General features: G+C 39.7%; 1 protein-coding gene across 1 annotated transcript in view; it reads right to left on the bottom strand.

The window, feature by feature from the left end:
• Window positions 1-1,974: 1,974 nt before the first annotated feature.
• ENPEP (glutamyl aminopeptidase) overlaps window positions 1,975-19,673 on the bottom strand; it is a gene marked incomplete at its 5' end in the record, with an annotated part of 34,118 nt that continues 16,419 nt past the window's right edge. Inside the window, 14 exons of the mRNA XM_080626130.1 lie at window positions 1,975-2,133; window positions 2,374-2,452; window positions 3,273-3,413; window positions 4,262-4,432; window positions 4,542-4,643; window positions 4,760-4,833; window positions 5,586-5,736; window positions 6,525-6,580; window positions 6,684-6,811; window positions 7,869-7,948; window positions 11,254-11,405; window positions 12,879-12,944; window positions 14,278-14,343; window positions 18,596-18,730. Coding sequence (XP_080482256.1) covers window positions 1,984-2,133; window positions 2,374-2,452; window positions 3,273-3,413; window positions 4,262-4,432; window positions 4,542-4,643; window positions 4,760-4,833; window positions 5,586-5,736; window positions 6,525-6,580; window positions 6,684-6,811; window positions 7,869-7,948; window positions 11,254-11,405; window positions 12,879-12,944; window positions 14,278-14,343; window positions 18,596-18,730 — 1,551 coding nt within the window. The 3' untranslated portion in view covers window positions 1,975-1,983. The remainder of the gene's footprint in view (window positions 2,134-2,373; window positions 2,453-3,272; window positions 3,414-4,261; window positions 4,433-4,541; window positions 4,644-4,759; window positions 4,834-5,585; window positions 5,737-6,524; window positions 6,581-6,683; window positions 6,812-7,868; window positions 7,949-11,253; window positions 11,406-12,878; window positions 12,945-14,277; window positions 14,344-18,595; window positions 18,731-19,673) is intronic.

Here is a 19,673-nt window from a genome sequence, read left to right as displayed (position 1 = left end):
GGTAAAGAACGCCTTGCACCCAAGCAAAGCAAAACAAGGAATTTATTCCCACTTCCCATTGGCAGGCAGGTATTCAGTCATCTCCAGGAAAGCAGGGCTACATCACATGTAATGGTTATATGGGAAGACAAAACCCTGTAACTCTGAATGACCTCCCCGTCTTCCTTCTTTTCCCTCCAGCTTTTATGATGTTGTATGGTATGGAATATCCCTTGGGTCAGTTGGGGTCAGCTGTGCCAAATGTGTCTGCTGCCAACTTCTTGTGCACCCCTAGCCTGCTCACTGTAAGGAAAACATCCCTGAATTATCAAATCTGTTTCCAGCACAAATACAAAATATAGCCCATACTAGCTACTATGAAGAAAATTAACTCTATCGCAGCCAAAACACAACAACTGACTTGGTCATCAGATTTGTCTGGGCTTGTTGCAGCTGTTTGGGTGTCTAGGGACAGGTCCAAAACAGTTCCAGCCCTGAATCTCCTGGGAGAACAGGGTAAAGTGTTTCCATCTGGAACTGTATAAGCTTCTCTGTGCTGTACCAAGGTCCAGAGGCAGGCAGAGCCTTTACCCTGGGAATTCTGTACATTAGAGCCGTCTCCTCAATGTCTCTAGCTTTCTCTTTGAATAGCACTGCAGAAAGAAGGAAAGTGCTTTTCCATGCTTCTGTCCTCCCATCCAGCTGCAGAATTTCCCAACAGCTGTGCCTAATCTCTCCAAGGGCTACCTACTGTGAGATGCTCTGTGGTCCTGCTCCCAGGGCATCTGGACCGGGACTGGCTCCCTTCTGGTGTGCCTTTCTGCTACAAGACCTGGGAGAAGGTAAGGAGGGTGGGGCCAGTGCTCATGTTTGCTGCTTTAACAGTGTCAGGACACAGCCCATGGAAACCTGGTAGCTCCAAGACATCCCGACATCTCGGCCTGAGAGGGCAGGCAGTGGCCCCACTGTCCTCTCCAGCATCATAGTGGCAGAAGGCCTTGGGACCAAGAGTTGTTTATTTGCTGCTTATACTTCTGCAGTAGGCTGAATTGCAGCAGTGGGACTCATCTGCCCCTCTACTTGAATTTGACAATTCTTTTAGTGTTTTCTCAGAGGAGATAATATATTTGCCTCCCTCAAAAGCCACTGAAGGTGTATATACAGCACAGCTGGGCTGTGCAACAGCTGCTTTTCTTATATGCCAGGCAGATTTAGCACTTTATTAGGAACAGACTGAGATTTCCAGGTAGAGTTTAAATTTTATTTTTACATAAGAAAAGAGATAGTAAGTACCATATGTCTTCGTTGCAGTAACGGCTGCCACAAGCTCTTCTTTTCAGAAAATTTAGAAATAAGACAAAAAATAACCAAGACAACCCCTCCTCCAAGCTACAGAATCCCAACTAGTAATATTGAAAAAGAAGCTGATAGTATTGATCCCTTATGCACTGGTAGTTAAACTTCAAAAATCAATGGAGAGGGAAGCTTAAATGGCCTTTCTGTAGTATCAGAATGCAAAGCTAAATCCCAAACGGAGATTTTTTAGCAGCTATGAATATAGGAGATGATTTTCAGATAATGCTAAAATTACTGCTTAATACCCTTTCCTTCAGGAGAAAGCTCCTGTGAGGTGCACGTGGAAAGGAATCCCTGAGTTTACTATGTTGGTTCTGTGCCAACCGAGAAGTAGCTTTCAGAGTGGTGTGAGGAAGGAGTGAGACCAGCTTGATCAGTGAGTACTCCAGTTCTGCCATCCCTTCTGCCTTGAGTAACTTTAAATGTTTGTCTTGTTTGTTCAGGCAAATTCACCTCTCAGAATGTAAAGCTATTCCTGCTCAGCAACTGCAGAAATGTTGCTCTGGCAAAGGTCTCACAAGTGTTTGTAGAAAAAATATTAGGCCTTGGTCCTCTAAGGTATCTAAGTGAGAAACCCACACTGCTAAATATCTCTGATGATCTGAGTGCCCAGAATGAGTGACTGGTATTTTTAACAGAGTATAACTTTTAACGGCCTAGCTGTTCCTCAAGCCACATTTGTATTTCCTCCTTGTTTGCTTTTAGCCATTCAATGTTGCTCTTCACCTGTTCAATTGACTGACTCCTGGGTGATTCTCCTGCCCCAGCATTTGGATATTTCTCAAAGAAATTTTCCATCTGGAAAAGAGAGAGAAAAATAATTGACACGAAGCAAACTTTGGGCAAATGGCTTTCTGCAGCGATCTGGTTGAGGGCAGTTTTGGCAGGGAGAGATATTTAAGCTCACTCTAGCAGCACTGGGATAGTTTTGCAGTAACTCATGCTGCTTTACACATTTAGAGGACAAAAATCAAGTTCCCTGGCCAGTAGATTGTTAAATATATTGACTTAAAACCAGTATAAGTGCTGTCACCATACCTGCCAAAGCTGGAGCTCAGTGTGGAAAGTTTGGGTAATAGTCACTATTCGACCAAGGTATCTGTCATTGATAGTGAATCTAGAAAAACAATTTAATAAATGAAGCTTTATGCAAAACTATCAAAAAAAAAAAAAAAAGGCACAAGTAATTACCTGAAACTTAAACTTCTAACTGCGCTATGATAAAACAGATGCACTCTGATTTCAGCTGTTTTTAAAATACTTGAAAAGTAATACTTCTATACAGTATCTGTGCTGTTCTCAAATATATTTACTAATGGAGTGATCTCTTCTGGGGGATTTTTTAACCTTTTAATTAGTGACTTTTTGTCTCATACTGGAAATCAAGTGTATTGCTGACAAATGCTGTCCAGTTCACAGCTCTAGGCTTGCAGGTGTGCTTTGCTTCTGTGCCCTCTTCAAGCACTTAGAAAGGAGAAGGAAGGAGAGAGAAGTCACTCAAATAGGGAGGAGCAAAGCTAAAAGATTTGCTATTACTGCCACTGCTCATCTGCACATCTGCTCCTTGTTGTAACCACCAGAAGAAGTTAAAAAAAAAATCTATACAGTCTTCTTGTTATGATGTCAGTAGAAAAAACAGAGACATGACTGACTAATTTCCAGGCAATAATCATATTTCTATATCCTTGGGAGAACTTTCTGTACTTTTTAATTACCATTTTTGGGTAGTGATCATTTAGGGAATGAATGGTTTTCAAGTTGACAGCAAAGCACTTTTTTGTAGCAGGTGGATAGGATTGTGTTAAATATGCTTTCAGTTTTCATTAGTAAAGAGCCAGTGATTAAGGCTGTATAGTGGAAACATAGAAAAGCATGGCATATAACAAGATATATAAACGGATGTAGACCTGAAGTTTTCAATGAGTTCTTTAGTGTACCTGTCGACTAAGTATTCCCAGTTAAGTCGTATCCAGTCCCAGGTCATTGTTTTCCCATAGGTGTTATATGAGATGTATCTCAGGACTGTGAACACATCTTGGCTTTTGATGAGGCTGGTGTTGTAAATATATTTCAGATACCTAAGGGAAATTTCATAAAAATCAGAAAGACCACAGAAACCAAGCATAAGTTAACACTTGTAGACTTAACTGATGATGATGAGAAATAATGCAATTCTAACGTCTATATTTCTCAAGTATTTGTCACCACAGTCTACAGCCAGTTTCCAGGCAGGGTTATTATTTTTGCCTACAGTATTTTAAAGGTGAAGTACACTGATCTAAAACATAAGTTGAAAACTGGGTCAAGAGATAATTGTATTGAGAGAAATCTAAGCAGTTAGGCATTTCTTTAGAAAATAAATAGGGTTTATGTCTCTAGGTTTCTCGAAAGCAGTGAAAAAAACATTATTATTCCTGTGCTTTAGTAAAATAGTGAAAACAAGATTGGTTCAGTCAATAGTCCAGCCTGTTTGTGTAGCCAAGCAACAAAAAACTCCCTTTACTGCTCTCGAATAACCAGTACTCTGGAGGTCTTGCCTCCTTTCACTGCTTACAAAGGAAACATAAACAATTAATTTTTATTATTAGACAGCTAAAATTATACAGGGTGAAGGCACTGTTGGAAAAGCTGAAGGCTGTTGAATGTGTGAAGAAACTACTATGTGTTCAATATCTTTCCACTAAAGGAGCAAGGCTTTTTTCTCTTACAGTACAATCTTGGGGGGAGGGAGGGTAGGTGTTAGACAACTGGTCTTGAAAATGCGTTGCATTCGCCACACTGTAATCTGAAAAAGCGACAGCATGGGAGAGAGGAGAGGGGAATAAGCAAACAGTGACCAGTTGTTTCTGTAGAGGAAGAAAAATCTTGGTTTAATCATTAATTAAAATTAAATTTAATCATTAATCAAAAATCTTGTTTAAATCACCTGTCCAAAAGGGTGATGTCCTTTACTGATGCCAGGCCATACAACAGCTTTTCTTTTTCTTGCGCTAATGAAGTTTCTTGGTATTTCTCGAACATGTAATCCCACGATGTCTCATTGCCTGAGTTCTGCATCCCATACTGATATACTAGGAGTCGGAGATTTGCAGGAATACTAAAATAAAGAAACAGTATCTGAATATTCTTCCCCCTTTCCTGCTTGAGTTCTGTGACCAAGTCACATGCTGTATTCTTCACCAGCAACAAAACCTGTGATCACTCACGTTTGTCCTTGAAGCCATTGATTGAATAGTTGAGAAGCGTAGTTCAAAGATTCTGTGTCACCCATACTGCAGGCAAAGTCTAGAACAGACGTACGAAGGAGCCTTTAAAAGAGAGAGAGAGAGGGATTTTCCTACTGCTCAGTGTTCTTGGAATCCATCAATAATATGAGGAATAAAACCCTTAATAACATGAGAAGGGGAAAAAAAGCTTGTTTAACCTCTCCAAATGGCCTCCAACATCATTCCAGTGCAGCTGATCCACAATGGGTTTTACCAGCTGGCGAAAATATTCCTGAGGTAGAAAAAGGGGATTGGTTACTAGTGTAGATTTAAATAATAATATATTTGTGTTCATAGCTTATTCTGCTTCATTTTTTCCCAGAACTAGCATCTCTTAAACAAAAAATAATACAAACACACACTATCTTTCCAGATCACCACAGCCTGCAACTCTGAATGCCTGCAATACTGATCTGCATCTAGGACAAAGGCAACCTGCTTCTCTCCAGCCTTGCCTGTCCTCCCGAATGAAGGTTGGGGTACAGCAAGAACACACTGCCACAACTGTTTTCCATAGATAATGCTGAGTTCAGGACATACTTATTTGAGTGACCATTAACTCATATTCAGCACGTTAGGTCGACCAACAAACCTGCTCGCTGCCACAATGAGATATAGCCACCCTTCGTGCTAAGGACAGGTGTCAGAGATTTTGCTGCCCTATACATATTTCTTTATTGGATGCAGGACAGCCTTGACTAACAAATGTCTGTACTGTGACTTATGGTGATGGATTATAAGAATAACTAGGCATATTTTTCTCCTCCAGGTGTGTAGTCCTGACTTGAGAATCCAAGTAATTCAGAGAACAGTACTAAGCAGTTCTCAGCACTTTCTTTTTCAAGTACAGTAAAAAAAGTAAATGCTGATGGCTCAGCAACATTGAAAATGACTTGAACTTCAATATTATTGCTGTTGCAGATCTTGAGCTGTCAGATCCAGTGGTGCCATGAAGAAATGTTTGAGTTTTTTTTGCTTCGTCACCTGAAACCTGGGGTAGAGATTTGTATCATCTCCAAGCATGTTTGTGAGGTAAGTTACAGATGATATAACTCTATGCCATGGTAAATAGTCTGTTTCATTTATTAAGTATTTCGTGAGCTCCAGAGGAACAGAGTAATTCACTAGTCCAGATCTGTGGAAGGAGAAAACATAATTTCTATTATTTTAGTCAACTTGAAGAACTTGCTTCTTTGAAGATATTAGAACACTGTTTCCTTTAGAAGGTCTGAAATAAATTCTGGGAGGGGTAAAATAATCTCAAATGTAACTTGGGAGGTGTTTTTGAAAGAGATCACTGAGGATCACTGTTGATCAGTGCTGTGAGAAGGCTGCTCACACTGTGCAGCAGGCCAGTGTGCCCAGAAGCGAGTAACCATCAACTGACTATGGCAGCTCCTGTCACACAAAAAGGAATTGCTAGATCTGGAGACATCCTGAAAGGCTGAGGCAGTTCAGACTCACAGGCTGTCTCACAAGGTCATCTAAAGTTTTTCTGTATCAGCATGGCTGGGTAAAAGAGCTAGAAGTTTCCAAGCAGACTTCTAAACAAGATAGCTGAGGTGGTAATTTCTTAATGCCGTGCTATGCATTGTAGAAGTGCTTCTGATTTTCTGGACATCTTCTGGACTGCTTCTATTCATGTTACTTACAAGGTAAAAACACCCCTTTCTAAGATCTGTGCAATTAAAGACCTCTTTCTTTTTTCCTCCACTGAACAGAAAGGTAGCATTTCCCTTGGCTGTATGGGTATTGCAAGTTGACAGTGCATACTTGAATTTGTCCATCTTGAAGACAACACAAGCCAATAAACAATCGTGATGTAACAAATTCTGAAGCTTTCAACCACCTGAGTTACTTCTAATTAATAGTCAATGTAAAGTAAAGAGCTTGTGTTGAAATCTCAGCAGGAAATCAGTTTACCTTGCTAAAGAAAAGGCATCATCCAAAATCCCTGCTCGGTCAGCAGCTGAAAAAATCTGTGTGAAAAGAAGAAAAGAGTGATCAAAAATATGATCAAAAAACAGCTTCAAAAGGCCTCTATAAGAGACCCACTGGTCAGGTTAATGTTATTACACTCACTTTATGGTTGCTGACCAGAAGAGTGCTTAAACTGGCCCAGTTATGATTATTATAATTCACCCGATAGAATCCAATGTGGTCTGGATTAATGTTCACAAAAGTATTGGGAGGTGATGGTATTGCAATTCCTGCAAAACAAACAGTGATCAGTTTGTGCATCTTACATGACACAGAACTCACTGGAGATTCTGTAACTCCAAAAGTAATATTTAGTTTTGATGAATATTGAAATGAGATACAAACCTTCACTTTATTTTTTTTAATGGCTGTGAGTAAAGATGCGTTATTATAGACTTTGATGAGTGCCAGCACTTGTCTTAGAATACTGAATTATGGTAATTACTTGGGCAAGCTTGTTTGTTAAATTTAAAATGGAGGTCACTGTGACTAGGGGGAGGGTGGTGAAAACTGGTATCATTGTAAAAAGTAAAAAATTACAAAGAAGAAATTCTTGCAAATATTTCTAAAGGTTTTTCACCCTCATGTTTCCTATTCTAACGTTCTCATATTTTATCCTCAACTAATTTAATTTTTCAGTTTATGTCAACTAACTTTTTAAGGGTACATGAAGAGAAGAGCTGATTGTGATATTTCTGAAATTCTGACGTGATGAAATTTAAAAACTCCCCTCCCCCCATTTTTTCCCTTTTTTGGCCACTGGAATTATAATGATTTCAAATTTGACTGCATCAACAATCATCAAAAATACCCATGTAGGCATTTCATCGTTCCTGAAATCAGCATTAGAAAATGTGTTTAAAACATATGTAGCTCTTTTTCTTTAACTGAACTCAGATTGTCGGTTTACCATGCCACAGGTGTGTTCACCAGCCTACTACTTCACCTCTTTTCTTGGGCTTGAAAATGGGCATATCAAAGTCCTGCTGGTTTTAGTACATCATAATTAAGAATATGCTTAGATGCTTCCTTGAATAGGACTGGATTTAAACATATGCTTAAGCACTTTACTGAATTAAGCCTAAATTGACATAATGTGTGTATTGTATTGACATAATGTATCATCTTACTGCAGATATAACTACTAACTTCAGCCCAACAAAGCTCTGTGCTGGTTCCTGGATCTGAACTGTAAAGCATGAAAGTTAATTCTGTATTTTATTTCTTGTTAAAGACATTAAAAAACTTTATCCATTCATTACTCTTAAAAGAGAAAGGTAAGTTTACCTGCAGAATCTGATAGGTTGTAGAAAGTATAGTTTGTTGAACTTCCAAGTCTCCATTTCACTGGTATATTCCATTTGTAACTGAAATTATTTAAAGGGAAAAAGAATCAAATGACATTTGAAAGCAAATGCTAAAAATAAAATGCCAATATATCTTTTTAATTTGTTTTAATGCTTAAATCTTGTTTTGTGAAGCTGTGTGCTTATGTACACATACATTTACCAAATACCCCTGGTAACAGGACAAGGGGTAATGGGTTCAAACTTAAACAGGGGAAGTTTAGATTGGATATAAGGAAGAAATTCTTTACTGAGAGGGTGGTGAGGCACTGGAATGGGTTGCCCAGGGCGGTTGTGAATGCTCCATCCTTGACGGTGTTCAAGGCCAGGTTGGATGAGGCCTTGGGTGGCATGGTTTAGTGTGAGGTGTCCCTGCCCATAGCACGGGGGTTGGAACTAGATGATCTTAAGGTCCTTTCCAACCCTAACTATTCTATGATTCTAACAAAACTCAGTTTTTTACCAATAGCTGTTGTTTGTGTTGTAAAAATGTTTCTGTGCTATGATACTCTATTCAGGCAACAAAATGTCAGATATTGATGTGGTATGATTGGGGCAGTTACATTCCCTGAAAAGGAAAATAAAAAGCATGAAGTGTCTGAGATGGGAATAACAGTATCTTGTCTTAATACTTGGTATTTATCAACAGTTCTCAAAATGATCTGGTGAACTGAGCAAGGGATGGGATAAGACTTTGTCCACTGTCTGATGCTGATGTTTTAAACAAGTTAATATGCTACTGTGCAAATTACATGCCTAAAGTTAAAGCTGAAAGCTGCACAATTTATTTTTTAAAATCAATGGAACTGCTGGGGCCATGTCCTTCTGAATGCAATCTTCACCTCTTGATGACTCTGTGTATGCTGGATAGAGTAACAATTACCCATAATCAGAGAGAGATTAAATGAATGAATTTCCATTGTGCTATACTTTGTATTTTATTGCTACAGCTTTGGAACATGAAGTCCATTAAGCAGTATCTTCATATTATGTCTGATAATAATCTAGCAGGGTACAAAGCAATTAATTCAGTAAAAGATGACTATATGTGGATAGTTGATGCAGGGCTTTATGCAGACACCAGTTAATCTTTGCAATGCTGACTTGAAATAAGTGGATAGGTATTATTAAACCTTTTTTTTACAGATGGGAAAACTGAATGAGCTTAAGCAACCACTGCAATACAGTCAGTAGGACCTCTTGCCTTTTCCAGACTATTTTCCTTCTCCAAGAGAACCCTAATTCTTCCAAAAGTGAGGCACTGGATGGAAAGGAGCCACAGCACAGCCTGATCAAGACTGTGACCAGATAGTCAGGGAAGCAGGATGGCAGAACATGACATGAGCATACCTGCACAGCCACCTGCATAGAGCTGCTAAAATTATTAAGCCATTTTAAGCAGTCAGCTGCTGTTCCATGTTAGCATATTACAGTCCATCTCAGCACCAGTTTTTGAATTTCGGTTTCTTTTAAGTGCCAGCATTCAGGAGAGGACTCTTTCAAGCCAAACAATTTGAAACAAACAGCTCAGGAGACTATCCTTGCAGGATTCTTGAGTTTTTTTAAGGCCTGGAGTTTTCACTGCTTAAATCAAAACCCTGAACCTGGAAATTAATTAGGCCATTCCCATCTGGGGTAGGATCACTTCAGGAGTCTCCTCATCTGTGAGAGTGGAAGGAGGAAGTATTGATTTTCAGTGTATTGACTTTTAGGCAAGCGAGAAAGTCTGTCCTAAGATAGATAATATCAACATTATAATATATATTACTGCATTTTATTTCTAAGTAATTTATGAAATCTACATATTCAGAAACAAATTCCCCTTTCATTTTGGGAATAGCAGAAGCAGTACACAGTTCAGCTTCTTGACAGATTAAGGTAGGAACAGCACTGGGATTTCTACTCAAGAAATGACAAATGGCAGTGTACTGTAAGTCTTGAAGTCAAGCAAAAGCATGATTCCTGAGTCTGCTACCTGAGAGCATAGTGCAATAAGTCAAAATATTTAACACAAACAGGTATTTTTTTCCTAAATAGTGTGTAGAACCAGCCTTCAGATGGCACAGTGCTGTAGTTTGCAGCTAGAGTTGCTTCAAAACCCTTCAAGCTTTTCTGCTTATATTGGGAGAATTGCAACATTGCAAATACACAGGTAATTATCTCATCCCAGCTCTTTTGCTGCCTATCCAAAATTGCCAATACCATGGGACTTGTCATTGCTCAAGTTTTTTCTTTTGAATCACAATGAAATTAAGCGCCACAACTGTTTCTCCTTGTTCTTGCTCTTTGTATTACAATAACTAGTATAAGCTGATGGAAAATTGCATTTGGGTAGATTTAGTTCTGGTTCATACAGGCAAGTTTTACTGGTTTAGTTGACTGGGATAGTTCAAGGAATGAAAACTTCCTAAAGGGGTTAATTTGAATCTTTTTCACTGAAATCTTAGCAAAGTTGTAATGCCTCAAAATTGGGCCTGGCTAAGAATATACACAATGCCAGCTCTGAACATTCATTCAGCTGGTTGATGCCATGGTGCAGCCAAGACAGTTTTCTGTGCAGGTCCACCAACCTGCAGATAGGGTTCATCTCCTTTCAGGCTAGTCATCTGTTAATTGACAAATATGCTCCTATAAAGAATCTCACCTACCTTGAATAGAGTAGGTGAATGTCTGCAGCTGGCTGACTGCCACATAAGAGTCCAAGATGGCTAACTTTGACTAGATAGCTATCTTTTAAATGGGTAAAATTATGCAATACTGCCCTGAGTTAAGTAAGAAAAAAAATAGCTCTTGAGGGGGATTAGTAACATTTATACATGACTAGCTATTTCACAATAACTCATATTTTTAAGATGTATAAAGAAGACCCTATATGGTGTGGGAAGACCCTATGATGTGTTACAGATCCTATATCATATAAGAAAAGGAATAAACTATCATGGTATAAAATATCTGGGTCATGGTATCTGGTTTCTGGACAGAGACAATTTTGTGTCGGTTTTCCTTAGTCTGTCAGATTATAGTTTGCAGTGGTTCAACAGATGGCTTGCAATCATCTGAGTTACCTGTGTGTGGAAATAAATTTTCTGAGAGACTCTGTCCAAATTTACTCTGCTGTGTTTGAGAGAGAAACCCTGAAGCAAAGGGCTGGTGATGTCCTAAATTTAAAATATTTGTATCTAATTTCTGGTTTCTTTTTAAAAACAAATGCTGAGAGAAAATTTGGCAAGAATGGGTATAACAATGCCTGTGTGTATGTCAGTTGAAGAAAGCATCTGTACAGTATTTCTGCCTGTTTTGGATAGACATTTACAGCAGGAACTTACCCAAGATCAGAAGGAGGATAAGAAGCATCTGCATTGGGATCCAAGAGAAAACGGTTTTGTGTGAATACTGAATTACTTCCCATCTCCAAAACAGGATAGCCCATCTGCCTAGTCCATGTGTCCATGACTTCTTTCACAGGTATATCACTTGCCTATGAATGATGGGAGAAGGTTGCAGTGAAAAAGGAAATTCAGTCCAAAGTGGAAAAAAGAAAATATCTCTGATACTGAGAGAAAGAAGAGCAGAAAGAGGAAGAGGAAAGAGTATGTTCACTACAAAAAATACTCTATTAAATCGTTTTGTGGTGCCTGTCACTGACAGAAGAAATGATCTGGAAACTTGGACAGTGACAAAGAAAATCAGAAGTATTTGGGTAGAAGACTGGCTAGTAACATGGACAAGAAATACTAAGGAAACTTTGAGGCCCCTTGCATGTTCTAAGAGTATTCCATTTTTTCTGAGGAAACAACTGACCAGGACAGAAAGTACATAAAGAGATTTTTCAAATCCAGAAGTCCCCTTGCAGTATAAGTGCACTTATGAGTGTGAAGCCAGTAATAAACATTAGCAGCTGCACTAATGTAAAATGTGATCCATTCTGTGGACTGTGAACTTCTGTCCTAGAGCCTGGTGCTGCAGAAAGCTGCCACTGCCTCCCAGGGTGCCATCTGTGAGGGAAGGGAGCTAAAGGTCACTGTTTGATGATGTGAAGATGCAGAGTGCCAGACAGAGAGCAGGAAGAAGTCTGGTCTGAGGAGAAGATGGAAACTTGAAAGAAGACACAAAAGCACAAGTTGGGCTGTGTGAATGTCCACAGTGGTGGAAGGAAAGACAGTACCGCTGGGGAGAAACCTGGCAGTATGCATGTGGGCTTCTGGGGGTAATGAGATAGATAGCAAGAGACAGGCAAGCCTTAATGAAAGATCAGAAAATTATGGGACAGAGAATGACCCAACTTAGAAGGGAAAGAGGGTATATTTAGATTACACATTAGGAAGAAATTCCACCACTATGAGAGTGGTGAAGCACTGGCACAAGTTGTCCAGAGAAGCTGTGGCTGCCCCATCCCTGGCAGTGTTCAAGGCCAGGTTGGATGGGGCTTGGGACAAGCTGGTCTCGTGGAAGGTATCTCTGCCCATGACAGGGGGTTGGAACTGAATGATCTTTAAGGACTTCTCCAAAGCTATTCTATGATTCTGTGACTCAGAAGCTAGAGACTGAGATAAGCAGCAGACTTACTTGGGAATGGATACTGTTGAGAGCTTTCAAACAGCTGAATCTGGTTAGAGATAACAGAGAGTATGAGATGCATGTGTGTGGTGGATGAGGAGTGTTTTCGTCCATGAGGTGAGTTTGAGTTGTGGGGGAAATGTTTCCGTAGCAGGCTGTTTATTAGCAAGGTGTCCTTTCTTGTTTCTTATTCCACTCCCACAGTCTTATAAAAAAAAAATAATGAGGAAATAATATATTTGCTAGAAATAAGTTGTGTTGGGATATGCTGCAAGGCTGCCTAGCTTGTGATCTCTCATTAGTAGAAGAGCTACAAAATATAAAAAGTTTGGGAAATCAATGGGTGAGATATGACACATTTATTAGTAAGGTTTTTGGTTGTTGCAAAACATACTTCCTCCAGAGCTTCCCAAAATTGATCTGTCTTGGCGTTCTGGAAATGATGTTTCTTCAAATATATCTAGAAAGAAGTAGAAGACTGTGAAAATACTACCAGGTCTTTCTTTGCCTATGAAAACAGTACACATATTCAGTTGTATAGAGATATAGAGAGTACAGAAAGCATGATTTGTAGTATTAGGAGTTGGAGGTTGAACGGATAAATATTCAGCTGATGAAGTTCATGTGCTTTCCAATGCCTCCTGTAATGCTGAAAGTCAGCATTTTCCGATGTGACTTGTTAGTACAAAACTAATTTGTACTTGAAGAATTATTTTTATTTTGTTTGAATGGACATCAGCATACCCTGTATGAGGAAGCTGTTTCAGGAGGTTTCACTAGCTGTGGACTCAGAGTGGAAGGAGCAAAGTCTGTTCACCTCTAAACTGTGATCAAAATGATTGTTACGAGGAATAATGGTATTCAGGCAAGTGTTGGCACCTTCTAAACACTCTTCCTGTTCTGTGTCTAACCTGGCTGCTTCACAAGTGTTTTCCTGCCATTATCTGGATCCTGGTGATGTTTAGTCAGTAGATGGTGCTACTTGTTTCACTGTTAGCTACCACTACCTATTTTAATGGTCTTGAAGGGCCTGTGTGGAGGGGAAGTGTTAATCTCTCGTGGACAAGGTGGCTGTATTTCCCCATCTTGTGGAACTATCCTGATTGAATATATGAAAGGAAAAATAAAGGAAAATACTACTGTCTTGTAGCATCCCACAAATGTGCTCTCCAGGAGGGAGGGAGGTAAGAACAAATGTGGTAACCTGTGCTATAACACTTCAAAGACGACAGATGTCAGTTCAGAGTAAAACGCAGATAATCTTCCTCTTTTTGGAAGGGCTCCTTTCTCCAATTTTTTCTTTGCATAATATTGTAGCATCACGCTTTCTCTTCCATGAGAAAGGACTATGAAATGTGCAATATCTCCCCTTTTACCTTGATAAATTTCTAGGGATGGGTGCCCCTGCAATAGGGCAGGGATGAGCTTATGCCTGTGAAAGTGCCCCTGCATAGCAGGCTTGGGTGGTTTGGAGGACCGTGGTGATATGAAGCTGCAGATGGGAAAGCTGACAACAGGAAAACAGTGGGGTGGAGGAGGTTTCTCCACTAAAAGGAGTTATGAATTTTTGTCCTCATTGACAGGCTAGCAAATCTTAATGCAGTTCATATACCTTCTTCTATGGGAGCATGGAACTTCTTCCCCTTGATGTTGTCCACTCAGTACTGAATTGCATTAAATACTTTTGCTACTAATAGCAGGATCTCTGATCTTATTTTTTTTTTTAATAATGATTTTGCTACTGTCACATGAGGATAAGCTGTATTTCTGGCATGTTTTGGTGCCACCTTTACCTGACAGCCTTTCTGGAAGAGGTCTGGTGTCATCCAGTCTTGAAGCATTCTGAGGACTGATGCACCCTGAGGACAAAGGGAAAGGGTTAGGTCCTTCTACAGGTCATTCTGAAGGTAATTCTGTGTGTAGAAGGTCATTCTACACAGCTTTAACACTAAATTTCCATTAATCTTAAAAGCAACATGTGAATGAATATTTTATAAGGCAGAAATAGAAACTATCCATCTGACAAAAGAAGTGTTTTTTCCGATTCCATCATGGCATGACATGCCTGTCTGCTGGAGCTTAATTCTGGATGTGAGAATGGGTCTCTAACTGTGATCAGACATGCATTTCCACATTCAGCTGTGCTAGCAGAAGGGCTCCCGAGCCCTGCTGCTGGGGGATTACTGTCCTGCCACTCTACCACTTTGTGTGAGCAGGGCTCCCTGTTTCACTATGAAGAGGACAGGGGTGAAAGCAGCTGGGAACTAGCCCTGTCCAGCAGCACAGCCTGATAGAGGAAGTGACTTCAGTTGAACACACAGCAGGGAGGAAACTCCGAAAATGCTGTAAGTCTGGGCCTATCCATGTTGCAGATGTCATCTCAACATTCAGAATGAGAATTTCTGAGGACTGGTATAAGAGCTTTGGCCTCTGAAGCAGGGTAGAATTTGGATCAGAGAACCTACTTACTTGGGCCTCAGAGAGAAACAACAACTAGGACCTTGAAAGAAGAAAGAAACAAAGGGAAGATAGGAGAGAGAAGCAGAAGAGTCACATGGAACAGAGTGGGGCACCAAATGATGAAAAACAAAAGCAGTGCAAACCCAATCTAAAATGCAAAATACGATTTTAGGATTATCGTATCTTCATTTTCTCAACTAAATCAAAGGGCAGCTGAGAGCCCAATGCCATGAATGGTTTAAAAATCCAGTTGTCCCATGAAAACAAGAATGTTATCTGAATTCTCAGTAAATCCTGTCTCCTCTATTTAAGTGTTTGAGAATAACAACTTGATTGCACAAGATATGGCAGAGGGAGTGTTTGAAGAGATATGCCCCAGACTGCTTTTCAGACTATTGTTGCAGAGTCAAGGTGGTTAGCAGATGACTCTTTTCTGATACAGTAATTTAGTGTGCTTGCCATGAAATATTTTCAAAAATGATTCAGTAAAATTTAGAACAGATATCCATCATAAAGCTGTTTATGATTACTATAATAATACATGTAAGGCCATGTGTATGCACTAGAGTAGCTCAGTCGCTCAACTTTGTCTATCAGCCACCTACCTGATATCACCTCTCACAGACCAATCCCTCCCATTTATATTAAAAGTGAGAGTAGAAATATGCATTTATGCATGCATTTGGGAATAGTGAAGATTTCTTTTGCTTTAAATTGCAGTGTCTAGTTAGCCCCTTGCATCTTCTCCTGCTGTTTTTCAGTCTCTTTCCCCTGCTTTTGTTATTCCTCTGTAGTCTATGGTGAAGTGCATTTGAGAATAACTCAGATGCTCCTATAACTGGTTTAATAATTTTCCTTTCTTTCAACTATTTGGGGAGGTTCAGGGAAGTGACCCCGGTTTGAATGGCTCACCTTGTCTGATGGGGATGTGGGGGGGAGTCTTTTATCAACACCCACATAACTTCTTCTAAAGAGTTGTAGCAATTGCCAAGTATATGACAAGATTGTATACAGCAGAAATGTGGAACATTTAATCCTAAACTTCTTTAGCTGGGAGGTTCCAAAAGTGTGGGGGTCTAAGAGCAAACTTCTAGCAGAACTTAAATTTAAGTATCTGTTTTTCTGAAAAGGTAGTCAAGGTTTGAACTCCAAAGACAAAAAAATCTCATTGTTATGTTAATAGAATCTTTCAAACTAAGAAAGAGGATTAAACTGGAAAAGAGGTGAGACGCAGTTACTTTTTAAGAGCAGATTAAACAAATTTATATGCATTAATTGTGTAGTCACCGACTCAAGTTTAGTAGAGCTTTCCTAGGCACATAATGCCCTACTGATCATACAGCAGTTAAATGTTCGCTTACAAAATATACTGCAATGACTCCTCAGACCCTTAGGCAATTCATTAGAGTTTTAGGATTGTATAAGCCCTATAATTGCTCTGGTAAAACTAACAGAGAGCATTCCAAAACATGCTTTATTTGTTTAGTGATGAATATGATTGTGAGGATATTGTTTTTATAAAAAAAAAATGCAAAAGAGAAGCCAAAATAAAGCCAAAAAGGAACAAGTTAATTTTTGTCACGCATTTATATGTAAATACCAACAGAAATTTGAGCTAAATCTACATGAAGACTTTCTCATTCAAGCCAAATTATATCCCAAGCCAAATTATATCCCAAGCAGACTGTTCCCAAACAATGCATGAATCCTCAAATGTTTTCATTTAAAAAAGAAAAAAAATGAGTTCATGTAGCAATTATCTAGGCACAAAGAGATGAGTAAAAGCTAGGGTTTTTTTTCTCCATTGTTTGTTCAGACCATGCAAAAGTATGTCTCTTGCTTAGATCACCACTAAAATACATTTTGATCCAGAGTATTTGATTTAGCTCTGTATGTTTCTTGACTTTTTGTTAGTTTGATTTAAGAACAGTGTTACACAATGCAGGTTTTCACAGAGTTTATAATTTGACTGTGAGGTATTTATGATGCAATAAATACTGGTTGTATTGTTGGATAGAGGATCTAACAATTGAAAACAGAAAAGTGATGGAAATGGATGGAACAAGTCTAGCTAATTAAAGTAATATCTACAGCTACAGACTAGCACAGCTAAAGCTAAAGTCAATGCAATACATCCTTTGTGTTTAGCCAATAATGGGAGCTTGGTAGGAAAGCAACAAGCAGTATTTAATAATGGTGGATTTTGTGTGTTTAGTGGAAACTTGTTATGGCATCAGATAGGAAACACTGACCGAGTCATACGAGAAGCTGTCAACACAAACATGGTGTATGAGGCTCAGAAGCAACATGGGAGTTAGCTGGTTGAGGAGAGAGTGAGCAGAGTCTCAGCTCCTTCCTCATCTTGGTGGCATATATGGGGGTGAGAGGGAAGAGAGACAGGGATATTTTCTCCTGTGCTTCTTCAGACTTGTCTTTCAATGCGCTGAAAAAGAATAACTAGAAGCAAGTGTTGTCAGTGCACTTGAGTCAAGGGACTCCCTGGATAGATATCAGATAGATAGGGAGTTTGGGGGACACGTGCTTTGTTCCATGTCTAGGGTTGTCTAAGGACAAAATGGCTTTCGCTATATCTGATATGGAGGAAGACAAGCTGGCTTCAGCCTCCTAGTCTGGATCCTAGCTGATCACATCAAAGTGGTGATCTTCAGCATGGCAGCTGGCCTCTCTAATGCTCTGGACCTCAAAACAGTTTTCTGTAAGTGCTGAGCTCCTGGCTGTTGTCCCATACAGCTAGTACTACTAGAGGCTGTGGGTGCAAGGAGCCCTCTGTGTGCCCTGGTCACAGCAGCAGTTGGATTGTACCAACATCCTAATATCTGGCTGCTCAGAAAAACCCAGTGTATTCTTCCAGTCAGTTCCAGCTGGCTCCTGAGAGAGCCTTTATGGGCACAGGTCCCCACCATCACTGACAGGGACATCCCCAGGATGAGCATAAAGTTTGTCAAATACCTAATGGCGTGTCCTCTACCATCTCCTGGCCTACAGACTACTGTACACCAGGTCAGTCCTGAGCTCCACAATTGTTAGTGAAACGTGGAGCTAACTAATCTCCCAGTCTAGGGCCAAAGCCGGTAGAGGCTGCTGTAGTTCATCTTTGGTAAGGCTTCTAGAGTGGCTGGGATACTGTGAGCAGTATGAGACAGAAAGTTACTTTCCTGTTTTCGCTGCTTGGTTATACTGCCCCGAAGGTGAAATGGGAAAGTGAGAGAGAGGACACCTGGACATCTGCCCTTGCATCATCTACCCTTGCATAAGATTGTGAGACTTGACATAACTGGGCTGCATCATCACATGAGGTAGTGGGAGAAGGATGTGCTTAGTATATAGTTTTGGATAATTTTAAACTCAAAAACTCCAGTGGCAGAACCTGCTGACACTGTGATTTCCCTGCATGTCGGTGTGCAGGTTTGGTGCACAGTGGCTGATCGAGGTTCTGGCTGTGCTGCTTCTCTCACAGGTGCTTTTGACTGAATCACCACTGACAACAGTCAGAAATGTCCTAGGAAAAATATCCACACAGACACAGCCCAAGTGGGTTAGGAGCTATTATTATAAGCTCCCCTGAGTTTTATCTCCCCTCCCAAGCCCCATTTTCTTTGCATCCAAAGTCACATCAGGAGGATACTCTACCTTACTGTAGGATATCCCATCAAACACAGAGGTGATTTCAGCTGTAGATGACACATCCACCACAATTGGATGGGAAGACTGCAAAGAGTCATCCATCATTACAGGAAGCACATCATCAATTAAAACCTGTTCAAGCTGAGAAAGAGAAGGTGTTAGAATGGAAACAAACGCAGGAGTATATGACTAACTTCACAAAATAAGTAGCTTGAATTGCAGCTTCTCTAGGGAGAGGCAGTAGGAAAATGGAATGAAATTTTACCTCCCTTAAAGAAGGACTTGCAAACTTCTGCTTTATGTCTGAGCGGGGAGGGGTAAATTTTTTCCTTAACTAAGATAAATTGCCTTTTGAAAATCCTGCTTTCCCATGTGTATCATAACATAAAAACCCACACACTAGGCAAAAAAATGGAATTGTATTACCAATTTCAGCAATGTGACAATATCTGCAAAGCGTTATGGGTTCCTCTTGTAGAAATGGAGCTCATAAGGAAGAGAAAGAGGGAGGAAGGATGCAGATTCCCCATCCCAAGGTTTATGATTTTTTAGAAGAAATTATAATTATTAATTTTTTAAATGAAGTTGCCTGCAGTCAAAATCCCCTTACTTCCTAGTCAATATTGACTGAAAAAGACTAATTCTCTATTTAGTTTTCCTCTTCTACTCACTAGGATGCTAACACTGAAATGGCTTTAGATCTTAAATGAGCATGGTATCTAGATACAAAAAGATATTTTAAATTTTAGGCTCATTAATTACTTTTTTTTTTTTTTTTTTCCTAATGTAGTTACCACAACAGATCCTCTACTTCAAATTGTAAAAGGAGTGACCCAGGAATAATTTTATTCTCAGCCTCACATAATGTGGATCAGAAGAGATATTTATGGGGAGCAGGAAGGAAAGCTGGGGAAGCACCAAATAAACAATGCCCGCTTTTGAAGTCACTAGGTGAAGGGGTGAGTAGGTTTTGACAACAGGGTCAACCTCTGCAAACCTACCCTGCTTCCTTTCACTGGCATGTTATATATATTCTAGTAGCCAGAATCTCGTTACATTTGTACAGCTGAGGGAAACATTGCAT

This window comes from Psittacula echo (assembly GCF_963264785.1).
Source record: "Psittacula echo genome assembly, chromosome: 1".
In the NCBI taxonomy this organism is placed as follows: domain Eukaryota; kingdom Metazoa; phylum Chordata; class Aves; order Psittaciformes; family Psittacidae; genus Psittacula; species Psittacula echo.
This window is presented reverse-complemented; position numbering and strand designations above follow the sequence as displayed.